The sequence below is a fragment of the Branchiostoma lanceolatum genome, chromosome 4, assembly GCF_035083965.1.
Source record: "Branchiostoma lanceolatum isolate klBraLanc5 chromosome 4, klBraLanc5.hap2, whole genome shotgun sequence".
NCBI classification, from domain to species: Eukaryota; Metazoa; Chordata; class Leptocardii; order Amphioxiformes; family Branchiostomatidae; genus Branchiostoma; species Branchiostoma lanceolatum.
In genome coordinates this window covers 836,207-859,053 of record NC_089725.1, presented here as the reverse complement: position 1 = coordinate 859,053, position 22,847 = coordinate 836,207, and the positions used below count along the sequence as shown (strand labels likewise).

General features: G+C 40.1%; 2 protein-coding genes across 21 annotated transcripts in view; one reads left to right on the top strand and one right to left on the bottom strand.

Moving 5' to 3' along the window:
- Positions 1-12,358, bottom strand: LOC136432176 (cilia- and flagella-associated protein 36-like). 2 transcript variants are annotated; one of them, XM_066423215.1, is made up of 10 exons: positions 12,193-12,358; positions 10,408-10,472; positions 9,684-9,794; positions 8,554-8,622; positions 8,002-8,138; positions 7,385-7,529; positions 6,745-6,924; positions 5,670-5,879; positions 3,549-3,695; positions 1-2,462 (listed from the first exon to the last, which is right to left on the bottom strand). In XM_066423215.1, exons 1-10 carry the CDS (start codon positions 12,293-12,295, stop codon positions 2,331-2,333), a joined length of 1,299 nt encoding a protein of 432 aa, XP_066279312.1. In that variant the 5' UTR covers positions 12,296-12,358; the 3' UTR covers positions 1-2,330. The 2 variants fall into 2 exon arrangements, with proteins under 2 accessions (XP_066279312.1, XP_066279313.1); XM_066423216.1 differs by lacking the exon at positions 5,670-5,879 and having other exon boundaries at positions 12,193-12,355.
- A 283-nt stretch (positions 12,359-12,641) lies between these two features.
- Positions 12,642-22,847, top strand: part of LOC136432175 (girdin-like) — a 52,851-nt gene continuing 42,645 nt past the window's right edge. For all 19 annotated transcript variants that reach the window (XM_066423195.1, XM_066423214.1, XM_066423213.1 and 16 more), the window contains exons 1-3: positions 12,642-13,195; positions 13,534-13,616; positions 18,025-18,133. In XM_066423195.1, the coding sequence (XP_066279292.1) occupies positions 13,130-13,195; positions 13,534-13,616; positions 18,025-18,133 (258 nt within the window). In that variant the 5' untranslated portion in view covers positions 12,642-13,129. The remainder of the gene's footprint in view (positions 13,196-13,533; positions 13,617-18,024; positions 18,134-22,847) is intronic.

Below are 22,847 nucleotides of genomic sequence, written 5' to 3'. Positions count from 1 at the left end.
GCAGGTGATATGCATTCTATTTCTCTAGTCTGTTCATTGTGAGTTACAAAATGACCTGTTATATCTATAGTTGATGCTGCATAGAAGCATCAATTACATGAAACATTTTTGTGGCTTGGGAAACAATAGGTACACCAATAATATTTGCATACTTCAAGTACATTTTACCAACAGGAAGAAACACATTTTTCTTAAGTGAATATCTCAGTCGACCATTTGCATTCAGATATTTCAGTACATGTAACAACACAATTTAGGTACAGGTCACAAAAACTTAGAAACAGACACTTTGAAAAACAGTGGGTTTGAGAGATCTCTAGTGCAGCACCCCACAGGTATGAACAGTTTAGATATACAGGAGTGCATTACACTGGGGGACGTTGGGTTGGAGATCTGTTTGGACGCATCTTATCAGGGTGGCGGAATTATGTAGCTTGATGGAATTATGTTAGTAGATGTCAACTGTTGGAGACTAAAAATCTTAAGGCTATAATGATATTTACATGTACAGGAATGATTATAATGATGATGGGTCGCATTTTTTTATCTGCGTAAGGAATGTTGAAAGTGGGGGTAGATTCAGTCGAAAGAGGCTACAATACAGACCGTCAGACGTCTGTTAAACGGGAAATACATGTACGTGAAAAGTCTTTCCATGAGGCCACTGGTGGAATATTTTTGCTACTTTTTGATCTGAAATTCTGCAGCTCTTTGTAGCAGTATAGATGCTCTCTTTTGTTTGAAGAAACTGTATTTTAATCTTTCTCTGGACAAGTACGAGAAGTTTGCTCAGTTGTGTGTGTGTCAAAAACATTTAAAAAAAAATAGAATCACCATGACCCATAACAGCAACAAGCTGATCCTCCTATTTAATTACAAACAATTCCATCCCTCATGTTCTCTTCGTACTTTACAGAAACATAATTCAGATCAACTTTTGTCCACATGATTTTTCTTTAACAATTTCATGCTGTCAATTCATCAATTTGAAGTTTAGTATCTTGTCCAGTCTTGCCTGACCTTATTTTCAAAATGGTTTTTGTTTGCTGTTCTCTAATATATTCTTTGGTATTTGAATGTAGAAAGTTCTACCTACATGTACATATATACCTGGATAAGTGCACATGGTGATTCATGAGAAGATAGATAATCACCTTCTAATTAACCAACAGTAAGACAAGACTATGATCTATTGCACTAACTAGCAGGCCTGGAACTCCCAGGCAATACCATTGCATTAAACATGATCCAAAACTTTTCTTGTCAAAATTCAAATAATTCAACATCACAAATGATCAAAAACAACAAACCCAAAAACAGAGACTACATTGCACGAGTCGATGAGTAGATTTAAGCAAACATCCATTTCTGACAGTAAGTGGCTGGATGCCTGAAAAAGTGACAGTATCCGTATCGCTGAGTTTCTGTACCGATAAAACTACATACGTTGTGTCCAACAAAGCAGTGTAAAAAAGCAGCAAGTATGGGTGACCTAGTTTTGTAATATACATTTTCTTTCTGTATCCTTTTGAAGCACTTAAATTTACATCAGCTTTCCACTAGAAGCTGCGGACACTGAGCGAGCAAATATTTGACGGATCACTCAACAAAATTCATAGACATAGACGAACATTTTTCAACAATGTTTTGTGTATTTTCTTAAATCATACTTTTGCATCGTGCTCATATCCCAATCATAGAATCAAAGGTCAAACAAATCCGACTTTGGTCCAATTTTGGTCGCTCAACAATTGTCGTCTTGTAGGAAAGAGAGTTTTACAGGGTACAAGTACGACTGGTTTGCTCAGCCATTGAAGGGTGTGGTTTACTGGTAGCTGGTTTTACCAGGCAGCTGAGATATGTTTGTACTGAGAAATTTCTGAGCAAGCCAAACTCTTTCCAAATGTAGTACACCTCTAGCATAAGCCCATTTTGACAGAAAACAACAACAGGAATTTGAATTTCATCACATTATTGCTGTTAGAATCATGAGTCTCTACAGTGTTATACAAATTAGGGTTGGAAAATGGCTATGCGCCTGAGGTGTCGCCAAAAACAGCAGCTCTGATAGGCTCCAATATTTTCCGTGTGAGTTGCAATTGAGTGACTATTATAGCCATAAACATGAGAAGAGTCACCGTAACAAATTTTGTGTGCAGGTTAAAATACAGGGCACAGCCCCCAGTGTTCAAGACTTGAAAGCAAAATATTTTCCCTTTACTATCAACGAGAGCAAAACAAATGTATGTCCATACAGTGGTAACACTACTGCCATCATACATCTCTGATAAAGAAAATGAAAGTGAAAGGTGAAGCCACAGTGATGACAGCTACTTCTTCCCGATGACCTCCTGTTTGAGCCTCTCCGCCAGAGTCAGCCTCATCTGGAGCTTCTTGGTGTCCTCTGCGCTGGGCGTCGGCTGGACGGACTCCATTTTACCTGCAGCAACCTGCTCTGCCAGCTGGAGGGAACATGACACAAGCACATGTCAATCATCCCTATGATAGGTTCCACTGCCCCCCTCCCCCACTAGCAGAACATGTGCTGTCTGCAGTGCTGAAAACAATGTTGTGAGGAAATGATAACCTCTGGAAATTTACTTATTCTATTTATTCATTAACTTTCAGGGTGGTCCCTTTACTTAATTGAGTAGCTGATTTCCAAGGGAGCCCTAAATGATAGATACCAGCACTACCCCCCCCCCTCTAGCAGGACATGTACTGTCCAAAGTTCTGAAAACAGTGTTGTGCCGAAATGATATCCATTGACTTGTTTTGAGGAAACACTGATAGATTCTTTAAACAACATCAACCATTATAGTCTGGATTCAAACATCTGGAGGGAACATAGCACAAGCACATGTCAATCATCCCTCTAAAAATAAAAGATACCACTGTCCCCCTGCCCACAAGCAGAACATGTGCTGTCTGAAGTGCTAAAAACAATGTTATGTGGAAATGATAACCATTGACTTCTTTTAAGGAAACAATGATAGATTTTTCAACAAAATGAACCTCTAGAAATTATAGAAACCACTCTCCCACTGGTAGAACATGTACTGTCCAAGGTGCTGAAAACAGTGTTGTGCGGAAATGGTATCCATTGACTTGTTTTAAGGAACCGTTGACATTTAAAAAAAAAAGAACAATTATATTCTGAATTCAAAAGTGATCTGTTTCTGCATTTTCATTATCCTGGTTCTTGCTGTGCAAAAAGTATCCTATTACACCACTTCTGCCCATTACATCTTGCCACACTGCAATATTCATGTAACTGCGGGCTCACACCAAGTAAAAAAAAAATACCAACACACCAACAGACTGAAATACATGTACCTCAGTCTGTTATCACATATGTAGCCAGGGATCTTTCTAGAAAAAATTGTATGGGGGCACAAAGAGTTGAAGACTGTGGCAACATGTGACCTTTTCAGAGGATCTGCTCTCCTGGGTAAGGTAGCACATGGTTATAGCATGGGAGCACGCCTCCCCTGTTCCCCTATGTCCCCCTGGTAGCAATTAGGAAATTGACATTGAAGAGGACGTACCTTGGATGACTTGGGCCGGTTGTTTGTCTGGTTGTACTGCTGCAGCTGCTTCTCCCTCTCCTTCTTCTTCATGGCCATCAGCTTGTCTCGCTGCTGCCGCAGGTGTTCCTGTCTCCTCTTCAGCTCATCATCACCTGGTCCTCCGGCCTGCGGGAGGGGGGCAGTTCATATCAAGGTCAAACAGTATCAGTGACAAACAGAGGGAACAGGGGTGGCTAACTATTTGTACGAGTTGTATGGAACACATACAGATTTTAGGGAATTCATACGATCCACCACTAAGAAACATACAAATTTTAGAGAATACATATGAATTTCATGGAATGTATTCTACAGAATACATATGATCCTTACCAATTTCTTGGACCAGCGCCTGGGCCACGTGACGAGCGGCAAATTCAAGATAGGTTTAAAGAATTTTTGAGCCTATATCCCATCCTGCTAAACACCAAAAACCTCAACCTGCACTTAAATGTTGGCTTCTTAGGCAATATATCAGTGTGACCTTATATCTAGACCAACTGGCAGGATGAAACTGAAAATTGGTGGAAGACAGGCACTGGTCCAACATATTAGCATGTATTCTGTAAAATCAGTATGTATTCCATAAAACTCGTATGAATTCCGTAAAATTCGTATGAATTCCATACAATTCTGTTAGGCCACGCCAATTTCTTTTGTTGCTTCTCGGAATATCCTGTCCTGTTTTTCCCATTTTGAAAAAAAAAAAATTGTGTCGCTATTCCCATTCACAAATTCTAACTGCAAATTTTACTATCTGTTCAGTTGTAGAACTCAATAGCCACTAAGATAGATTATAAAGGCCTGCACATACCTAAAAAGTGCGGTCATATTGACCGTAAGTTATGATTTTTCAGTCATCAAAAGTATTTCTCAATATCAATCCATATATTACATGGCAAATGGTAATTTTGTTACTGAAATTATAGTACTAGATCAAAGAAAGGGGTGCATTGCATTAAAACGAGCCATACAAAGCTGAAACTTGAATAATTGTCTTATTCTTTATGTTATGTTAACCCTTATTTTTACCCAAGACTATTTGCAAAATATCTTATTTCTATTTTTTTTCACCCTGTCGCTCCAATTTAAAAAAAAAAAATCTGAGAATCAACAAATAAAATTGGTGTGGCCTTGAATTCAAATGATTCACAGTAGTGGATGGTATTCCATGAAACTTGTATGAGTACTTAGGCACCATCGAGGACTAGGAATGTTGTGGAAGGCGTGCTCTAGACGTGAAAATTAAAGGTGACGTAGACATAGTGTTAAAAGGTGCCAACTGCAACAAACTGAAGAGTGGGGGGTGTATATATTCTAATCTACAACAACTTCCTTTCAAGCTATAGTACTGTGTACATAGGCAGAAGGATAGGTGGTGGTGGATGGACAGGGATGAGTTAACCATGAAGACAATGGTTCACAAGTGGGTGTACAATGGCTGGGTGTATCATGCAATATTTGTGTTCAAAGGAGGATTCCCGAATTGGGATTCACTTTGGCTCGGGATTAATTCAGATTCGCGAATCCTGGTATGAACGATAGTAATCGAGCTTCGAGAGGAGTTAATCCTGACCCGCCAAATCCATCTCAGGAGGTGGATTTGGTGGATCCAATCCGGATCAATCCCGTGCCAGGGGGAATCCCAATTTTCAAATCCTGGTGTGACGGGGTCTTAGCTGTTCTCCCCAAAAGCCGTTGCATGGCATCATTCTACAAAGGTTCACACTACAAAGATGTTAACTAAAAGCACACCAGGGGCATTTCTAAGCCATTTCTATCTTCTGCGTAGTTGGTCGGGATTTTTGTAAAGTCTCCTTAATGCAGGTACTACTACTTCTGTTGTTTATGTAGTTAGATGAATGTTACTGTTAGTTAGTTCTGGCTACACCAGCGCTGAATGCCAAGAACTCCTAAGTTAATCCTAAGCGACTAACGTAGCAAATGTCTCTGCTCAGACTCTGTAAACCAAGCACAGTGTCAATACCAAAATGTGTACAACCAAAGGAGGTGCACGAGGGGCTTCATTGATTGAAGCCCATGCACCAACTTGTTCCACTGTGCTTAGCTTCCACAGTGTGACCAGAGCTCATGTCTTACTGCCGATCCAGCCGAGTCGCTGGTATGCTCTGCCTCGGCCTGCGCTCCCTTTAGCCAAGCGGCAGCTGCCTCTGAACTACTCTGCTCTCTCTTGGGAGGTCCGGGAGGGGGAGGGGCGGTGGGTTTGGGTTTCTGGGGGGCAGGCTGTGTGGGGGGTGGGGACTGTGGTTTCTGGGGTCGGACGGGTGCTACTCGTGCTGTTGGGAGGTCCTAGTTGTAAATAGAAAGACGAGTTGTTCTGTGACACAAACAGTTAGGCCTAGGAAAATCAACGTTGTGTTTCCAATTACGGACTACAGTTGGTAGGTAGGGATTCTTTTTTCCAAAGATTTCAACAGAAACAGAAAAACAAATCTACAACATATTTGTCACTCAGATGTCCAATCAAAAATTTTATGTCCCTTGCCAGTGGTCCAACTATAAAAGGTTTGGGGTCGGCAGGTTTTTGCTATGGTCGGTCCGATACCCAGAAATACAACATTCTTTTTCAGAGGCCTAAGGAGAGTTCTTGTGTAGTAGATAGATGACACACATGTAGAGTCACATATAATCCAAACCCTTTTCAGCTTATGTAGCCTTAGATCCTTGCATATTGAGAAGGAACGACACAACACTGGTACAAACACAATGCCACATGACCTGGTTGAAACATAAACATACAATAAAACACATATTAAGTAGGTCTGTCTCCACCATTTTTGTCCGTCCTTCTCATTGTTGGGGAAAGGGGACAGGCCTCGGAAGGCATCAACCATGATTAATAATCAGGGCATATGCAAAGGTAAAGACAAAATTTGATTAAATTGTAATTTGGAAGCCAATGTTGTTGATTTTCATTGTCAAATCTGTCATTTTAAGCTCTAAAATATATCTTAATGTAATAAAGTTAAGATTTTTTATGATGGATGGTTTGGATTTTTTTTTCCATTCCAATTAGCACATTTCTGTTCCAAGATGGAGGAACACGTTTTTGAGACGTCAAAAACATACAATGACTCTTCTGTTAAACACAACCACATTCAGACGAACCTTCAGAAATAAAATATTACTTTACCACCCATACTGAAGGACTTACAGATAATGAGGATTGTTTAGCTGGAGTGCTGACTTTGGCCTCCTCCTTTCTGGGTGCCGAGGGCTGTGCTATGACTGTGGCAGGTTTCCCCTGAGGTGTGTCTTTCTTCTCTGCAGCTTTGCCATCTTTCTCTTCATCACCATCAACTTTGGGCATACATTCCAGCGACAACTTCATTGCCTGGGAAAGAAGAGTATATATTTAAACATGTTTTTTCCACATCATTAAATTTGTCCATGTCTTACAGCTGCCTTGTTGTCAAATCATTTAATATTTTTTGGGATGGTGAGGACAATACTTCAAGAAAAATCAGTAACAGGGTATATTTCTCCAGGGAAAGGTTGCTAGCAGTTCCCCTTAAACGTGCTTGAGGCACCTCCTCAGACACAGGACCCCTATTTTTCGTCCCTTCCAAAAGACAGGTGCAGCCCCAACCGAGATGCAATTGCCAGGATTGAACCGGGGTCCCCCAGTTGCCAACAAATTGGAACCAGGAGCTCAACTGTGAGGCTGCTACCAGTAGAGCTACAGGGACATCCCCTTTATATCGTATACAGACGATAGTTTTCTTGAAACTTTTGAACATCATTGTATAGAGGATAACATTCCAATATACAAAAATTAAAAGTTTTATCATTACTTGTTCCAACATCTCCCTCTCCTTCTTGAGAAGTTCCTCCATGCGAGCCAGCTCATCTTTAGACTCCTGCATGACTCTCTCTATGTCTGAAGAAGGCTTTGGTTTCTGGCCCTTCTGTTTGGCCTCGTATTCCTCCTTGGATTTCCTAAGGAAAAGATGAAGATTACCATAAGTAAGGAGCGTGTTGAAATACACTTAAGAATGGTTATCTGTTAGAAAAAATATATATGCTAACTATATACTGTGAACTACCCTTCAAAACTTACCTCTTTGCAAAAACTTGATCAAAACTGGTCTACAAAAGTAACACTTAATGAAAGCTTCCTTCCCAACCACTAACCAGAGACCAATACCAATAGACCGATCCTGACTGTCTATCACAATTAGCAGTTCAACCAATGATAGCAAGGCAATTAGCAGTTTGACCAATGAGAGCCACAGACTGTTTATAACCATCACATAATTTCATTTTCATGTTTTTCTGTTGCATTTCTACGTTTTGACAGAGATGGGTAGGGCTATGGGATTGGTCCATTGATAATGACTTCATCTTTTGACCTGCTATGACTTTTAGATAAGATCATGCAAATAAAGAAAAAAAATGCAGCATCACCGACCTGAGCACCTCTTGCAGTATTGCCTCCTCATCATCCTCCTCTTCCCCAGGCCCCCCCATGGCTTCTCTAGCCTTGGGGTCTGTCTCCATCCCATTCTGGTGTTTTAACATGTGTAAAGCCTGAAGCTCCAGCTCAACCTAAGATCATTGGGACAAATAGAATAGATGCTTTCACAGTTTCAGTACTGTAAATTCATCTATTTTTGTGAGGACCTATCAAATTTTGGATTTGAAGGGGAAAGGACATGTTTGGAGGGTTTTGAATTTGCGGTTGCAACAGTTTTGCAGTACAGTAGTAATCAAGTGCATTCAAAATGCACACTTGCAGTGTCAATGCATTAATTGTTGAGAGGTCCCACAAATATAAATCCAATGCAAACAGTTCAAGATTTGCAGTACACTTAGTAACCAACCTCTACAGTCTCTGATTAGTGAGATATATACAAACAAGCTGTATAAATGACATCTCACTTTTTGTTTTTCAGTCAGACTTGATATATTCAAGAGCTTAGAATCTAAAATGACAGCTAAAAATATGATGATGGGCACTCACCCTGGTCTGGACCATCATAGCTTTGAAGGTGAGGAAGTTGTCGGCTGCCCAGAGTTGCTGGAACAAACCCTGTGGGTACACCATAAAAGTCTAATATAAAAAAACTAAATATCTTCATAAACAGTACTGTAAATGCAGAAATGTTCGCGGTGTTTTTTATGCACGGTTTTTGCAGCGTCCGTTTCACAGGGAACTTAAAAGCACCGCAAACAATTTTGTCCAATACCATAGCAATATGTGACTATAGCGCTGCTGATATATCGTCTTAGCTGAAACTGAATCTGTCACATCCAAAAACATATTAAGACAAGAACCCTTTACCACTCAAAAATCACGACTGTAGTATGTCCAGCACACAAAATATCAAAACTGGAAGTTCTGCTGCAGTACCATACAAACCCGCTAGGGGGCCCAAAATTTAACTGTTTCTTCCCTTTGCCAATCCCTACCAACATATCAAAAATAAGATCCATCCACAACTTCTCGAGTTATGCTGCTCACAAAAGCTCAAACAAGCGTACCCGAAAACATTCTTGACTAAGGTACTGAGAAAGCCTTTAGAGCAAAAGAAGGAAATGCTTAATACTACGATTGAGCCCTTAAGAGCCAAACCACCCCACTTGGCGTACAAAGAAAGTGTTGCAGGTTTTGGTTCCCAAGCATGATAATCCGTAGACTAAGGTGCTCTTTCAGCATATTCTGTTTTTTTCCCAGGGCCTAGGGCACTAGTCTGCCCTTTGCATCTGGTATTCCCGCTCCAATCTGTAGTTACCGGTAAGACTCAATATGTAGAATCAACAAACAGCAAAACCAAACTGTCCAACTGAAATGGTTTCGCAGGGTGTATGTGTTTTTGTGTTTGTGAACGGCATAACTTGAGAAGTCATGGATGGATCTTTTATGATTTTCGGTATGCTGGTAGGGGTTGGCAAAGGGAAGAAACACTTAGATTTTGGCCCCCTAGTGGCTTTCTATGATACTGCAGCAGAACTTCTGGTTTTGATATCTTGTTGTGTTGGATATATTATCTGACAATTTGTCTGGGAAGGCAAAAGACCAGGCTTGTATGGTGATGGGGGTAAAAGCAAAACTCAAGTTCATAAACTCAGCTTTCAAACTGAAAAAGTTACCAGTGGATATGTGCCGGCCTGCGCAGATAGTAGTTCTTTCTTGCAGCCTTCTGTAAACTGGTCCTCTGTGATCCCCAGATCTTCCATGAAACTTCCCAGTAGGGCTTCCACCTGTAACACACATGTTCAACAGTCCTTCAACGTCAACTATGACAATTTAAGTGATTGTTTAACCAGGCTATTAGCTAGCAAGGTGTCAGGGCGTCTTCTGGACGCCATACACTATGAATTCAAAGAAATCAGATGCCCTCCTTTTGCAGGGGTCGCCAAGAGGACGCCCTGTTTCCCTGGTAATTACATACACATGTACACGTCTCCTCTACACACAAACTGCCACAATTGTTTTTTCCTCATACTGGGATAGCATGTACATATGTAAATGGATTGACATGCAAAGCTACCAGGTAATTGATAATCCATAGAGCTCATTGGGGAGCTCTGGTTTCAACTGTCTATATACCCTAGCTAGAAAGAGCCTGGTTAACGTTGGTACTATTTGAGTATTTAAGAAACTCTACCATACGCTTTGTGAAGTTTCATATGTTACTGAATAATTTGCATGAACAATAATATATATGTGTTTGTTAAATTGATGTGTTAACTGGGAGGCAAGAAATCAGGTGACTGGTATGAATGTTACTAGTCATTACTGTCATAAAACTATCAACTTAGAATTTTGTTATTTATGATATGTTACATTAGCATTTGAGCTCACGTTACCTACCATGCCCTTGTACTGTACATGAGCCTCTGTGTATTCCAACTTGTTTTCTTCATTATTGTCAAAAACTGCAGAAAAAAACAAGACTGCATTAAACTTTAAGTCACATTTCCAAACATTATCTTCTTAAGAGAGGTCTCCAAAAGCCCTGAAACTTAAAAGCACAAACTTGAGGAGTCTTTGACCTTTTCTTCAATGGTAACAGACATTGTGCTTTGTATCAAAACAGTCTAAGGTGATCTTACAGCCATCTAAACATTTCACCACCACTAGTATACATAGAAACAACAGATGGGATGGCATTAAGAAAGTGATGGGTTGTCTAACAAGTCATACTACTGTACAAAGTCCTGTTTTCTCAGAAAAAAGTGTGTATCAAAATAATACTTTTACCCTTTTATATCATAAATACAATAACATATGACTATATCAGGTGAACAATGAATATAAAGAACCATCTGCTCAAATGTCCTGTCTGGAAAGACAATTATCTGTCATTGCTACGGTCATGTTATGAATTTTTAATGAGGTTATTATCAGCTAAATTGTCTGGTTGTACCTGCCACATCTTTTGTATATTAAGGATCTAGAAATACAATCCCTCCTACCAGAACAATTATTCTGATATGTGATGAGCAAAGCTACCTGATCAAAGATGATTTGTATAGCTTTCTATTAACTGTATGTCCTTCTTCATTATTAGTCCGTGTCTGAGGAGAGCTACACCTCGAGGAAAAGAACATGTACAACACACTTATCGAAAAGAGTGAGGTCCTTCCCGGTGTGAGTGAATCAAATAAATCTGTCTCGACATGCAGCTTGTAAGTTGTATTCTTCAGTACAAACCTGGTGTGTTATGCCATGAGGCGATTTACCGGGTATGCAATACAAAAAAAAAATTATGATGTGCTATCAAAATGTCGTTAGGCTGAGGGCGCCAAGCACAGTAAGGAAGGTACAAAGACGGTATTTTATAAGGCTTGATCCACTCAAACCGGAAAGAACCCCAGTACTCTTTTCAAGTAAGTGTGGTGGGTTCTTTAACCTTCAAGGTGTGGCTCTCGGACGCTCTCCTCAAACACAGGACCTCCATTTAATGCCTTATTAGAAGGACGTCCCTAACGGAAGCTTGGTAGAGTTCTGTGAAGGCAGAGCCTGTAACTAAACAGGACGACACTCAGGCTACATGTTTTCTAAGTGTAGTTCTGTGATTACTAGTTGGTTAGAGCCTGTAACTAAACAGGATGACACTCAGGCTAGAAAATATACCGCTTTTAGGTGAAATCGGTAAACAACACAACAAATCATGATTTCTTGCTAATGCAACATGTTGGAACTTTCTCAGTTTGTATCATCTTCCCAAATTAAACTTTCTTGTGAAAGTGGAAATTCCTTGTCAACGTTAAAGTGGTTGAGAGGAATATCTTCACATTGCAAACACTCAACAGCTCAAATATAGTGAACACTGAGTATGTGTTCATAGGCTAATGCTTACACATCAAGGAGGAAATAGAAATTACATCATCACAGCAGTTTCTATGAAGATAGGAAACATAAACAGGTGAGGTCACCTATCCTGAAGGCACGTGAAATCACACAGTCTGACTCATCATACGCCTGTGTCACGATCACCACAGTTAAGGTTTAGTGTAGAGGACAGACAACCCCTCCCCAAACACCTGTTCTCTACACATTCTTCTGACTATCATAAACTACAGGTAAGACACCACAAGGACTGCTGAGACATTCCAAGCTACGTATGCATACTTAACACCAAGAGGAGCTCACCTAAACAATTCTCTTCTATGAAATTCATAACTGGCACCGTCCAGGTGGGACTACGCAGGAACTGAACAACGCTGTCCAAGACCCAGTTCTCCGATGTCGCCATGATGCTTTGACAATACAAACGCCAATTTCCGGACACAGGGGGAGCTCAGTGTTTCCTCGTGCACTAGCGCCCTCTAGCGGACACAATAGCCTTTAAACATTTTTCTTACTGACACCGATTTTGTCACGATACATTAAAGAGATATAAACTACGAACGTATCTCTTTAGATAAAGTGTATAAGAACATTCGTACCGTCGTAGAATGTGTGGTTATAAAGGTATTATAGTGTAGAACTACTTTTCTTCGATACACTATCCTAGACGTGCCTGGTAACCGAATAAACGGGTAATGTGGCCTGTAGATATCCCTCCGCTAATGACGCGCTGTGATTGGTCAGGTAATTTTAGCTTGTCACACCGTTCAGAATGTGAACTGGGCTTTGAAATTTTCTGGTGTGGAGGTGAACCGCTGTGAGCTTCCTTTCTAACTTTCTTTTATCAGTTTTCCTAGTCGGCTGGGGGTTAAACAGGAGCGGCAAACTGTAGCTAGGAGTGTCTGTCGTCGAGGGCGGTTGGTGTGTTCCCCAGGATTACTTGTTGAACGGAGTTACGAGCGGATTTGTGCGGGGAGGAGACGAGGAGAGTGCCGTCCGATGGTCAGACCGGAACACCTATAGTCGGACGGGAGTCGCCGTGTGTACATAGTGCAAAAACTGCTCAAAACAAGTATATATTATCCCGTTTTCCAAACGTTCTACGTCGTCCAGAGTCTCAGGAGTACTACCTGCGTGTTTTCCCGTGTAAAATGAGGTGATAGCGCCCTCCCTGCCACCCTGCATTACGTGGCAAAACGGGCAGAGTTGAGTCCGATTTCTGTCGGGACTAGGACACAACATGGCCGAGGAGGATGCAGAGGTCTCTCCCATGGAGGCCTTTATGGACAGTCCCCTGGTGGTCTGGGTAAGTCCTGAATCTCTGGTATGTTAATAAAGGCCGGGGATTGACCAATTGCTTGATAATTGGTCGTTGAAATGCTTTCATCTTATCATAAAAGTATAACTATAATGTTAAACTGTAGTTGAAACAAATCTCTTGAAATGAAACAGTTGAATACCCTTTGAAAATTAGAATCATGTACATCTAACCCTAGTAGTTAAGGGTGGATTACACGTTTATTCGAACCATTCAGTAAGAAATGTTCATTGTAAATGTATGTAAAACAGCAGACCTCACACATGCATGTGAGTGTTGTTGTTGTCAGCTGATTCCACAAACTCTGTTCTCTGTCCTTCATACAGGCCAAGACCTTCAACCCAGGTTCTAAGGTGGAGTTCAACAACTTGGTGGAAGGAACATTCCTCAACGAGATGATGCTTCAAATGTACGTCTATGTCTTTTCCTGTCTCTGTCGTTATATAGATACGCTTACTTGTACCGGTACCGGCTGGCCTTCGACGGTTAAATTCTCACTCTTTGTTACATGATCTGTCATTCAATGACATCATCTGGGAAAATTCTAAAGCCTCTATTTGGGCGTAAACGTAGCAGCAAAGTTAAAACCTATTGTTAAGAGAGCAGCGGACACCGAACCTTAAGATAAAATTGTGATCATTTAATACGAAACCTGACACAGAAAGGAGTACAGGTCTTCCCTTAGGTAGATAACGGAAATACGGGTCTAGCCCAAGGCTTGAGGTTGTCTCTATTGTTATCAGCACAGGTGGAAAAACTTATACTGTAGGAAACGTGTTTAAATCCTTTGTGACACCGGCGAACAGCTGACAGGAAGCTTCAACGCTCTCTACAAAGGTCTCCTTTCTTTCCAATGGAAAAGTATAACTTGGTTCAGAAAGTGTTATTAACAACCACAGACCAGTTTGACAAAAAAACGTCCAAATGACAAGAAAGCGAGACAGACCCGAAGTATGTACCAGTACAAAGGTGTGTGTAATTTAAGACAAGGTGCTGTGACATGAGGTGTGACCTGTAAACACCTTGGCACACCTGTGCTCATGGCATTCCCTCCCATGATAAAGTATGTCTGCCGTTGCCGGCATATTATACATGGTCATGGCCATGGGTCATGCACATTTTTGTGTGGCTGCATCATTCTGTGCATTATTCATTAATTTAAAGCTGCAGACTTGTCACCATTGTTTGTTAGAAAAAGGACATCCTACTTGGAGAATCTATACCAAAATATGTCATTATGTGGTCGAAGATTGAATTTTTCACTTTGTTAGATAATCAAGCACTCGTAATGTGCAGAAAATTGTGCAGACACGTTGTAAATGTGTTATATCTGTCAGATCAATGTGTTAATGAGGTACAACAACTATGACAGCTTTTAGCATGGGTGTTATTGACAGTTGCCATTGAAGCCGTGTATTTGACAATTTTCACTCCTAGTTGTCGTTTTCTACAGCTGTTTGGTGTCTGTTGTGGAAAGTAGGGTTTCTTGTTTCAATAACCTTTGTTGTGCAAAGACGAATAATGAGAGACTCCAGCTAAAATTGTCCAATTTGGAACAGTTTGTTTCTGTTGTCTGTTCCTTGATGAGATGTTGTTTTTTTACACATAGTGGTATTTGATTGGACCACAAAGTGTCTTGTTATTATCTGAATGAGAATTGTCTTAGGGCACAGATTTGTTGGCTATGTAAAAACCTTTACAGCAAAACCATTAGTGTGCTTGCTTGTCATGTGTACATTTACACTAGCAAATTGTGTACCCACTTCATTTGAACCTGGGAATTAAATGCAAATTGCGATTTTTGTAGGTCATAATTCTCTGCCACCAACAGAGAAGCCATAACAGGAATTCTAAATGAGGTTTTGGTGTTCCCTAGGGATAGCAGACTACCATGTATGATGCATGTGGGGGAAACCCTGTCTGCTTGTCCAGCCTAAAGCTTGGCATGCGTAGCATGTAGGCAGACATTCTGGCCATGGCTTCTTACAAGTTTGCCATACCCGCCCGAGGTAGCCGGGCAAACTCCAATAAAACGGTAGCCGACCTTTTCTGTTAGGTCTGGAAGTAAATGCTGACGATAATGCTCGTTTATGGCACGGGCAGTATGTTTAGTGCCTGTGGGTTAGAATGCATCCTCAGGGAATGGCTTGATTAATTTGTTAGGAAGGAAGGGTGATACTGTAAATGCATTTAAGTTCGCATGGTTTTTATTTCGCGCTTAGGCGAAAGTGGGGTGTTCGCGGTGGTTTTAAGTTTGTGGCAGCGCTATAGTCACATACTGCTACAGTATTGGACAAAAATGTTCACGGTGGTTTTAAGTTTGCGGTGAAACGGTGGGTTAGTTCGCTTCTCTAGGATACTGGACAGCACTTTGGAACATTTGACGCCTCTGTTTTATGGGCATATCATATGGTATTGGTAGTATCCTATTTTGAAATTCAAGATATGTTTCTGCTAAAGTCTAAACCCATATTTGCTATCGGTACTTCGAACTTGCAGGAGAAATGTTTGCTTACACTTATTATACTTGTTTGTGTTCGTCTAGTCATACTAGAGCACAAAATGGTTTGAATTTTGAATATAAAGTGTCTAGTCTTATGTTTGGGTCGGTCAATCCTGAAAAAGTATTCCATGGCGAACTGCATTCTGGATTCGTTTGATTTCTGCACGTGGAATGTACATTTGTATACAGAACTAAAAGAGAAAATACAAATTATCACGGTTCAACATTTCCAATCAGAGCATGCGCTCCATATCATAGACGAACTTGAACACATTTGTATACGTGTATGATTTAACGCAGACCCTCCCCTCAGAGTTCTTAACCCTAATATACATGTAAGACGTCAGGTCTATGTTTGAGAAGACTAACACATCTAGCATATCAAACAGCTCCAAACACACTACACTAAAAGAGGAGTGCACTTGCCAAAGCCCTATCAATGTCACTGGCAATATCACTTCCCATGCACTTCATAACCCTACGTCTAACCACAGAAGTGGTGTGTTCCACTGTGAGATGATTTATGAGTTATAGCATTCATATTCCTTAAGCCAACAGGTATATTCTGACACCCAACCCTTCTGAACAAAAGTTTTGCGTTGCTCATTAATTATTAACGTGAGAGAGAGAGAAGCGTTTGATTGTAGAAGAATAGAAGTTGGCCTACTTGTTGACATTGTCACGTAAAGCTGGTGGGTAGGATAAGTGTTTCTCATGGCCACCCTATTTTCCAAGTTATCGGTACCATATTCAATCATTGTGTCACAAACAAATAATTCATTTCCTTACAATACTTTGCTGTTTTTATTCTGTTTAACCACAAAAAACTAAAAGAATTCAACACGCTTATCGAGAAGAGTGACCTGGTGTGCTTGGTGAATGCCGAAATATGCGAGTCTTAGTGAAGCCGCAGTGCATTTACCACTAGCTGCATCATGCTTCACCTCAGTTGAGGATGACTGCTTTACTTTACATCATGATCATCCTCAGTGTGGCTAGAGAAACTCTCTTGCCAGATTTACTTTAATTTTTCTAAGAACAAAGCCCAAATAATTTTACTAAGTTTTGCAAGAAAAGCAAGCATTTCTAACTATTTGATTTAAAATCCAACAACTGATTTTGTTCATCTCCCTTGTATAACACAGTCAGTACATGCTAGAGACCAATGTTTTGAATGTTAGAAATTTAAAACAAGTTCCCCCTGAGATTTTCCTGAAGTGATGTGTTTCTTGTAAGGTTGTTGTGTGTTCATTTGGTGATGACAGGTCCAAGTTCAACTATAGATGAAGGTCATATCGTAAAACATTTGTCAACTCTGTCTGCCTTGTATGTGCCAGTGGGATACTAGAACTGACAAGCATAATGATCACCATGATGTAGGCTTACTGTAAATACAGAAATGTTCGCCATGGTTTTTTGTGCACGGTTTTCGCGGTGAGCTTTCAGAGCGAAATTAAAAACCACCCCAAACATTTTTGGCCACCTATGACTGTAGCGCTACTATTGTTTCAAACGCGAACTTAAAACCACCCCATTTTCTCCCTACTGCAAAGTAAAAACCACCCGAACTTAAATGCATTTACAGTACCTGTCACAATCTGGGGATGCCTAGCACAAGGATTTCCAGAAGGGTTCTGTTGTAGGTCTTAGAGAGATAAGGTTAGACTGGCCTTCCGGGCATGGTCTGCTGTTCCCTTTAATCTTTGCAGTGATTTGTCGGTTTAACTGTTGTCAGGTAACATCAGGGGTAGGTTAGGTCAGCCGTGCAGTTTACCCTGCAGTATTTTTAACTTCTATTCACCTAGTAGACCTTTCGCTTCTGCATGGTTGCACCCAAAAAAGCTTACAATCTGACGCAAGGTGCAGAGATTTTTATTTTTTATATACTTTCGGTCGGGGTGCCTAAGTATTCATATAAATTTTACAGAATACATACGGATTTTACGGAATTCATACGATCCATGACAAAGAACATGCAAGTTTTATGGAATTCATATGATCTAAGAAACAAACAGATTTTACGGAATTCATACGAGTGTTACAAATAGTAAGGATCATATGTATTCCATAAACCTTTTAAATTGGTATGTTTCTTTGAAATGGATCGTATGGATTCCGTAAAATTCCTATGTTTCTTAATATTGGATCGTATGAATTCCGTGAAATTCATATGTATTCCGTAAAACGTGCATGATATGAATTCCGTAAAATTTGTATGAATACATGGGCACCTCTAGCCTGTTCGGTCTATTGAAAAATATACCTCAGTATTTCACAACAGGATCGTAACACGGTTTTGTTTTCCCTCCCACAGCGACCCTCGACCAACTAACCAGCGGATCAACAAGCAGGTGCAAGGCCAGGTGCACCTGCGTATCCAGAACCTGGCCATTCTCATGAGGCACATCAAGTCCTACTACCAGGTTAGGACAGTTCCACACATGACTCACTCTGCTTGGGCCTGGGAAAATTATTGCTGTGTTTCTTTGTCCTGAAAAAAATTATGGATTCTCCTTTTTTATTGTCCTAAAAAAATTATGGATTCTACTTTTTTAAATTTTGTGTTTCTTTGTCCTGAGAAAATTATGGATTCTCCTTTTTCAGATTTTGGTCTGACAAAACTGAAATGCATTAGTGACACTGGCAATTTCAACGTCATATTCTACGTCATATTCTAGTTGTATAGATAATATACACAGAGATATGTTGTGGAAGCAAATTTTTCTATTGCAACAGATATGAGGAGAATATGTTTGAAAGTGATTCTACGATATTTTCCTCTCTCAGATGTCAGATAGAAATTTTATGCCCTTTCCAGCGGTCGACCCCCCAAAAGGCTAGGGTCGTCAGTTTTTTTGCGAGGATTGGTCGGGTAACTGGAAACATAACATTTTTTCCCAAGGCCTGGGCTAGATGTGTATTGTTGTGCTGAAGCTACTTGTGCCAGATTTGAAAGGCACTACAGTTGCTACACAATGAAATGAAAAATCCCACCGTTACTTAGAAGTGTAAGGACACTGTAGACTAGAGACGTACTTCAAGTCTTACCTTAGCAGGTAACCGCAGGTAATGCACTTTCCCGAATATTGTTGAGTTCCTGCATCGATCAGCTGCGTTGTATCAGGAGGCACTACAGGGATGTTGACCCAATTCTCGCCTGTACTTAGTCCCTATTTGTTTGTTTAGGCATACATACCAAATCCATGATAAGGATATGGTAATTAGTCTTTATTAGCATATATTGCATTCACCTCCTAGATCCTGAGGTCTGACAAGTCATGAAGACAATGCAAAGTCCTACATACAACTTGTATTGTATAGGCGTTAAACAAGAGTCTTACTTATTCCCCTTTATACACAGTGAGTGACAGAATATGTATAGCATGATTAGCCTACTTTTGAGTGAAATTCAATTATCCAGAGGCTGGATGTGAACAAAGTACATGCACAAGTCTACTACTGAATCAGAAAAAGAAACAAACAGGCAATTTTGATGTTTACCAAAACATCCTGGTTAGTATTGCAGAATTCCTCTCTGTGTTTGTAGTATGTCTGTTAGTGTTAGATACAGTGTAATATTGCAGAAGGCCGTTGCAAAGGTCCTTACACACAATTTTCCCACAGAAAATTGTGTTACGGTGCATTGTCCAGGTTATTGTTATGATCTTGTCTGGCATCTGCTGTCTGGTGTCAAGCGATGCCTGAGCCCAAACACAAGTATCCTGCTGTATGGAATTCCTGGTCAATTAGGCGTGCCCCTCTCTGAGCCGTACATCTTTGCTTTTGAGCGACTTTTACCTTGAGACAACAACAGGTGTTCAAACTGTGAAAGGCCCTCGTGCATATCTATTGCAGACATTGTCATATGTGTAGATGTGTTGTTTTGTTTTAGTGTTTCTTGAATAGACTTGTGATTTTCTAGCATGATGCACAGATTGTTTATTTTTGTCAGTGCAATATGATTTGTTTGTGGATTGTGAGAGATCTGTAGATCCAGAGTGTGATTTCACACATAATCCTTTCTGTATCTGCTTGCTTGTACCTGTTGTCTTTTTGGTCATGATAGACTCTACATCAGGCATCTTGAATAATGGGGTTACTAGGAATAATTTTACAACATTTGTACTTTACGAGAGTAAACAGTTTTGTTATCTCGTAGTCTCCATGCAAACTGAAAAGGTAAATGTACTCAACCCTTTTCACAACAACGCTAAGGAATTCAGGATGCTTGTTTGTACATACATGTTAGAATGCAGGGCATCTTGTAAACTCTTGTAGAAAAAACAGCTTGGTAACATCATGTACTGTACCATTGGGTAGATGGACATAGCAGGAGGAGTGCCAGATGGTTGGATGATGACATTTTACTGATGCCAAAGTATCTGCCTGTTTTGGCAGTTGCGTGGGTTAAAGAGGGGTAAAGGTCACGTACAAAGGAGCGTAGGCTTCTCACAAGTGGAAAAAGTACCTTAGAATAATGACAAACACAGATACAACTATTACAAGTTGTGTCTGCAGTCCTCTTCAGTAGTGCTCTTCATCTACGAGTTATACGATACCTCTAGAAGTTCTAGGCACACATTGACCTAGAACATAGACAGATGTAAGGATAATACCATATGGCGAACGTTCCAGACAAATTTTCCTTTCCAAAAGAAAGCGTGATCATGTAGCAACATCGGTACTACCTGAAATGCAACTTGAAAAGCAAATTTATGTCATAAACATCAAGTTGAATGTGATAAATGTCAGACTTCTTGGACCGGAGATATTTTGCAAGGAATTGAGTATGAGAGACATTGCAGATTATCCTTTTTACCGTCAGACATTTTAGTACAACATTAGTTGTATACTGAATTAAAGGCTTCATGCCAGTGGAACTTGTGAAAACAGCCTTGATACCGAATAACTTCCTGCTGTTACTGCCAATACTGGTATTTCAAGCTCGATCAATATTTTATCAAGAAACTTAGAAACATATGGTATTTTTCCAGGCTATTGCATGCACATTGCTTTTATCAAGGTTAATTGTATTTGTAGCATTTGAACCAGATATACCTGCTATCAGCCTCTCAGTGATGCTGTGAACAAGACATGTCAACTGATCATAAATATGTGCTTTGTTGTTGTACCAAAACTCATGTGTAGAATTTGCAATGTCCAGTCCTATATTATATATAAAAGTTACTGGTACAATTCCGTCAGGCTTCTATATCAAGAGGCCATCATAAGTCAAACCAGACAAAGGTGGTGAAGGATGGGCTTGTGTTGGAAGACACCCAAGAATCACTCAGGACAGTAATGGTCGGCTAGGAGTCAGGCCAGGCCCTGTCCTGGTATGTGGACAGGAACACCCATACATACCTCTCCCCAAACTGGACATCCCATATGCAGTACAGTTAGAAAAGAGTATGCTCCTTTCCGTAAGGCGTAGGCAACCGATTTTGACTTCTTGTAATTTGTTGGTAAAGCTGTCTTATTCACATAATTTGTAGCAATGCAATCAAATTTTGCGTAATTGCCTTCCTTGATTTTAGCGTAAAACGTAGCCTAGGGCTTTTGAATTCAGTATAAATGATAAAACGTTGTCGGGAACCCCCCATGCAGACCCTCATAAGTTTCCTGAAATGTAATGATATTGCATCCTGGTTGCTGCAAGATTTCAGGGTATTGAGTATTGTAGTGTTCCTTATAATCTGTCCAATTTATTTTAGTACCATGCTGAAGACATTTTGTTGAAAGCATAGTCTCGGATTTATACCACAGGAGGAGGTCCACACAGAAGTGTCCTTGTAATGTAGTTGTACAAGGCTAGCTTTAATGCCTGCTAATGGAAAATACGTTTTCCCCAGCGTTTATTCCCAATCAGTTCCATCCTGTGATAATAGCATGTGGAGTTGTGAAAGGTCAGCTGACAATCATGGCTCATCATAGTATTTACTGTAAATCTTGAAAATGTTTGTGGTGGTTTTATTTTATTTGTGATTTTCATGTTGACTTTCATGATTTTCAACGGGAATTCATGATACTGTGAATATGCATTTCCAGTGAATTGCAAATATAGAAAATAAAGTCCCAGTGAAAATAAATGAATTTACAGTAGTTTTTCAGACCTTGAGATTGGTTTGTTGTAGCTACAGTTTTTTTTCTTCAGAATAGAATGCATACACTTGTATTACATGTTGATTTGCATAAAAGATCCTAGGCACAGATTGAAATATTTTCCCTGAAAAGTCAGCACTGACAATTTTGCCAAGGAGAAATGACCCAAACCATTCATAATTCCTATGATTTCCTTGTGATTATCTTTCAAATTGTGACTAACATTAATATGCATTACCAACCAGTAACATTCCATACAGACTATAAGTATAACTGGGATCCAGGATGCACATTAGTGTTGGTAGTTTTTCTAGATGCCAACTGTTGTATGAAAATGGCTCTTATATTCAGCTTTGTAGAAAAGTAGACCCTAGTAATGTCTGTCAGACCTATAATTTTTTCCAGTCCCAACCAGTTTTGGTACTTAGCCATTTTGGAACAGTTGCCCTCATTAGACCTCACTGATTATACACTTTAGGTGGCATGCAAAGAAAAATTATGATTTTGGTCGAGGTCTTGTTTTGAATGACATTCCCTCTATACAACATGTAACATTTTCTTGGCTCTACAATGTGATATAATCAACTTTACCCAGAAAAGAGAAGATTTTGGTTGAAAAAATAACTGCCGCAGTTGTACATGTATGTTATGGAGTTTCTTTGTCTGCGATACAGAGGTATATGTCTGTGTGGTTCCAAACTTTACTTTTGTTTATTTTGAATTCGACCCAGCCAGCGTTACACAAGGAAGTGGTGCAAAGCACATTTTCAGTCATCCATGCATCCTGCCACTAGCAAGTTGAACCCCCACCCCTAAGAAGTCTGTACTTGTACATTAAGTTTGAAGGGTGAACTTTGTGTTGCACTGGTGTATGACCCACATGTTGGGAGCAGCTGTTTTTCTTGCATATCCCTGGTAGCTGCCTTGCCCAGCGAGCCATAAAATAGTCACCCCCATTCTCATGTAGGTGCCAAACGCATTCATGGCTTCCTCCTAAATCCTGCTCAAAGAAAGAAAAGGTTTTTTGGAGGGGGT

Coding starts and splice junctions, on each gene's coding strand:
- LOC136432176 (XM_066423215.1), bottom strand. CDS start 12,295: ATGGCGACATCGGAGAACTGGGTCTTGGACAGCGTTGTTCAGTTCCTG. Junction 10,473..12,192: donor CATAGAAGAGAATTGTTTAG/GTGAGCTCCTCT, acceptor TTTTTTCTGCAG/TTTTTGACAATAATGAAGAA. Junction 3,696..5,669: donor GCGACTCGGCTGGATCGGCA/GTAAGACATGAG, acceptor CCCCTCCCGCAG/GCCGGAGGACCAGGTGATGA.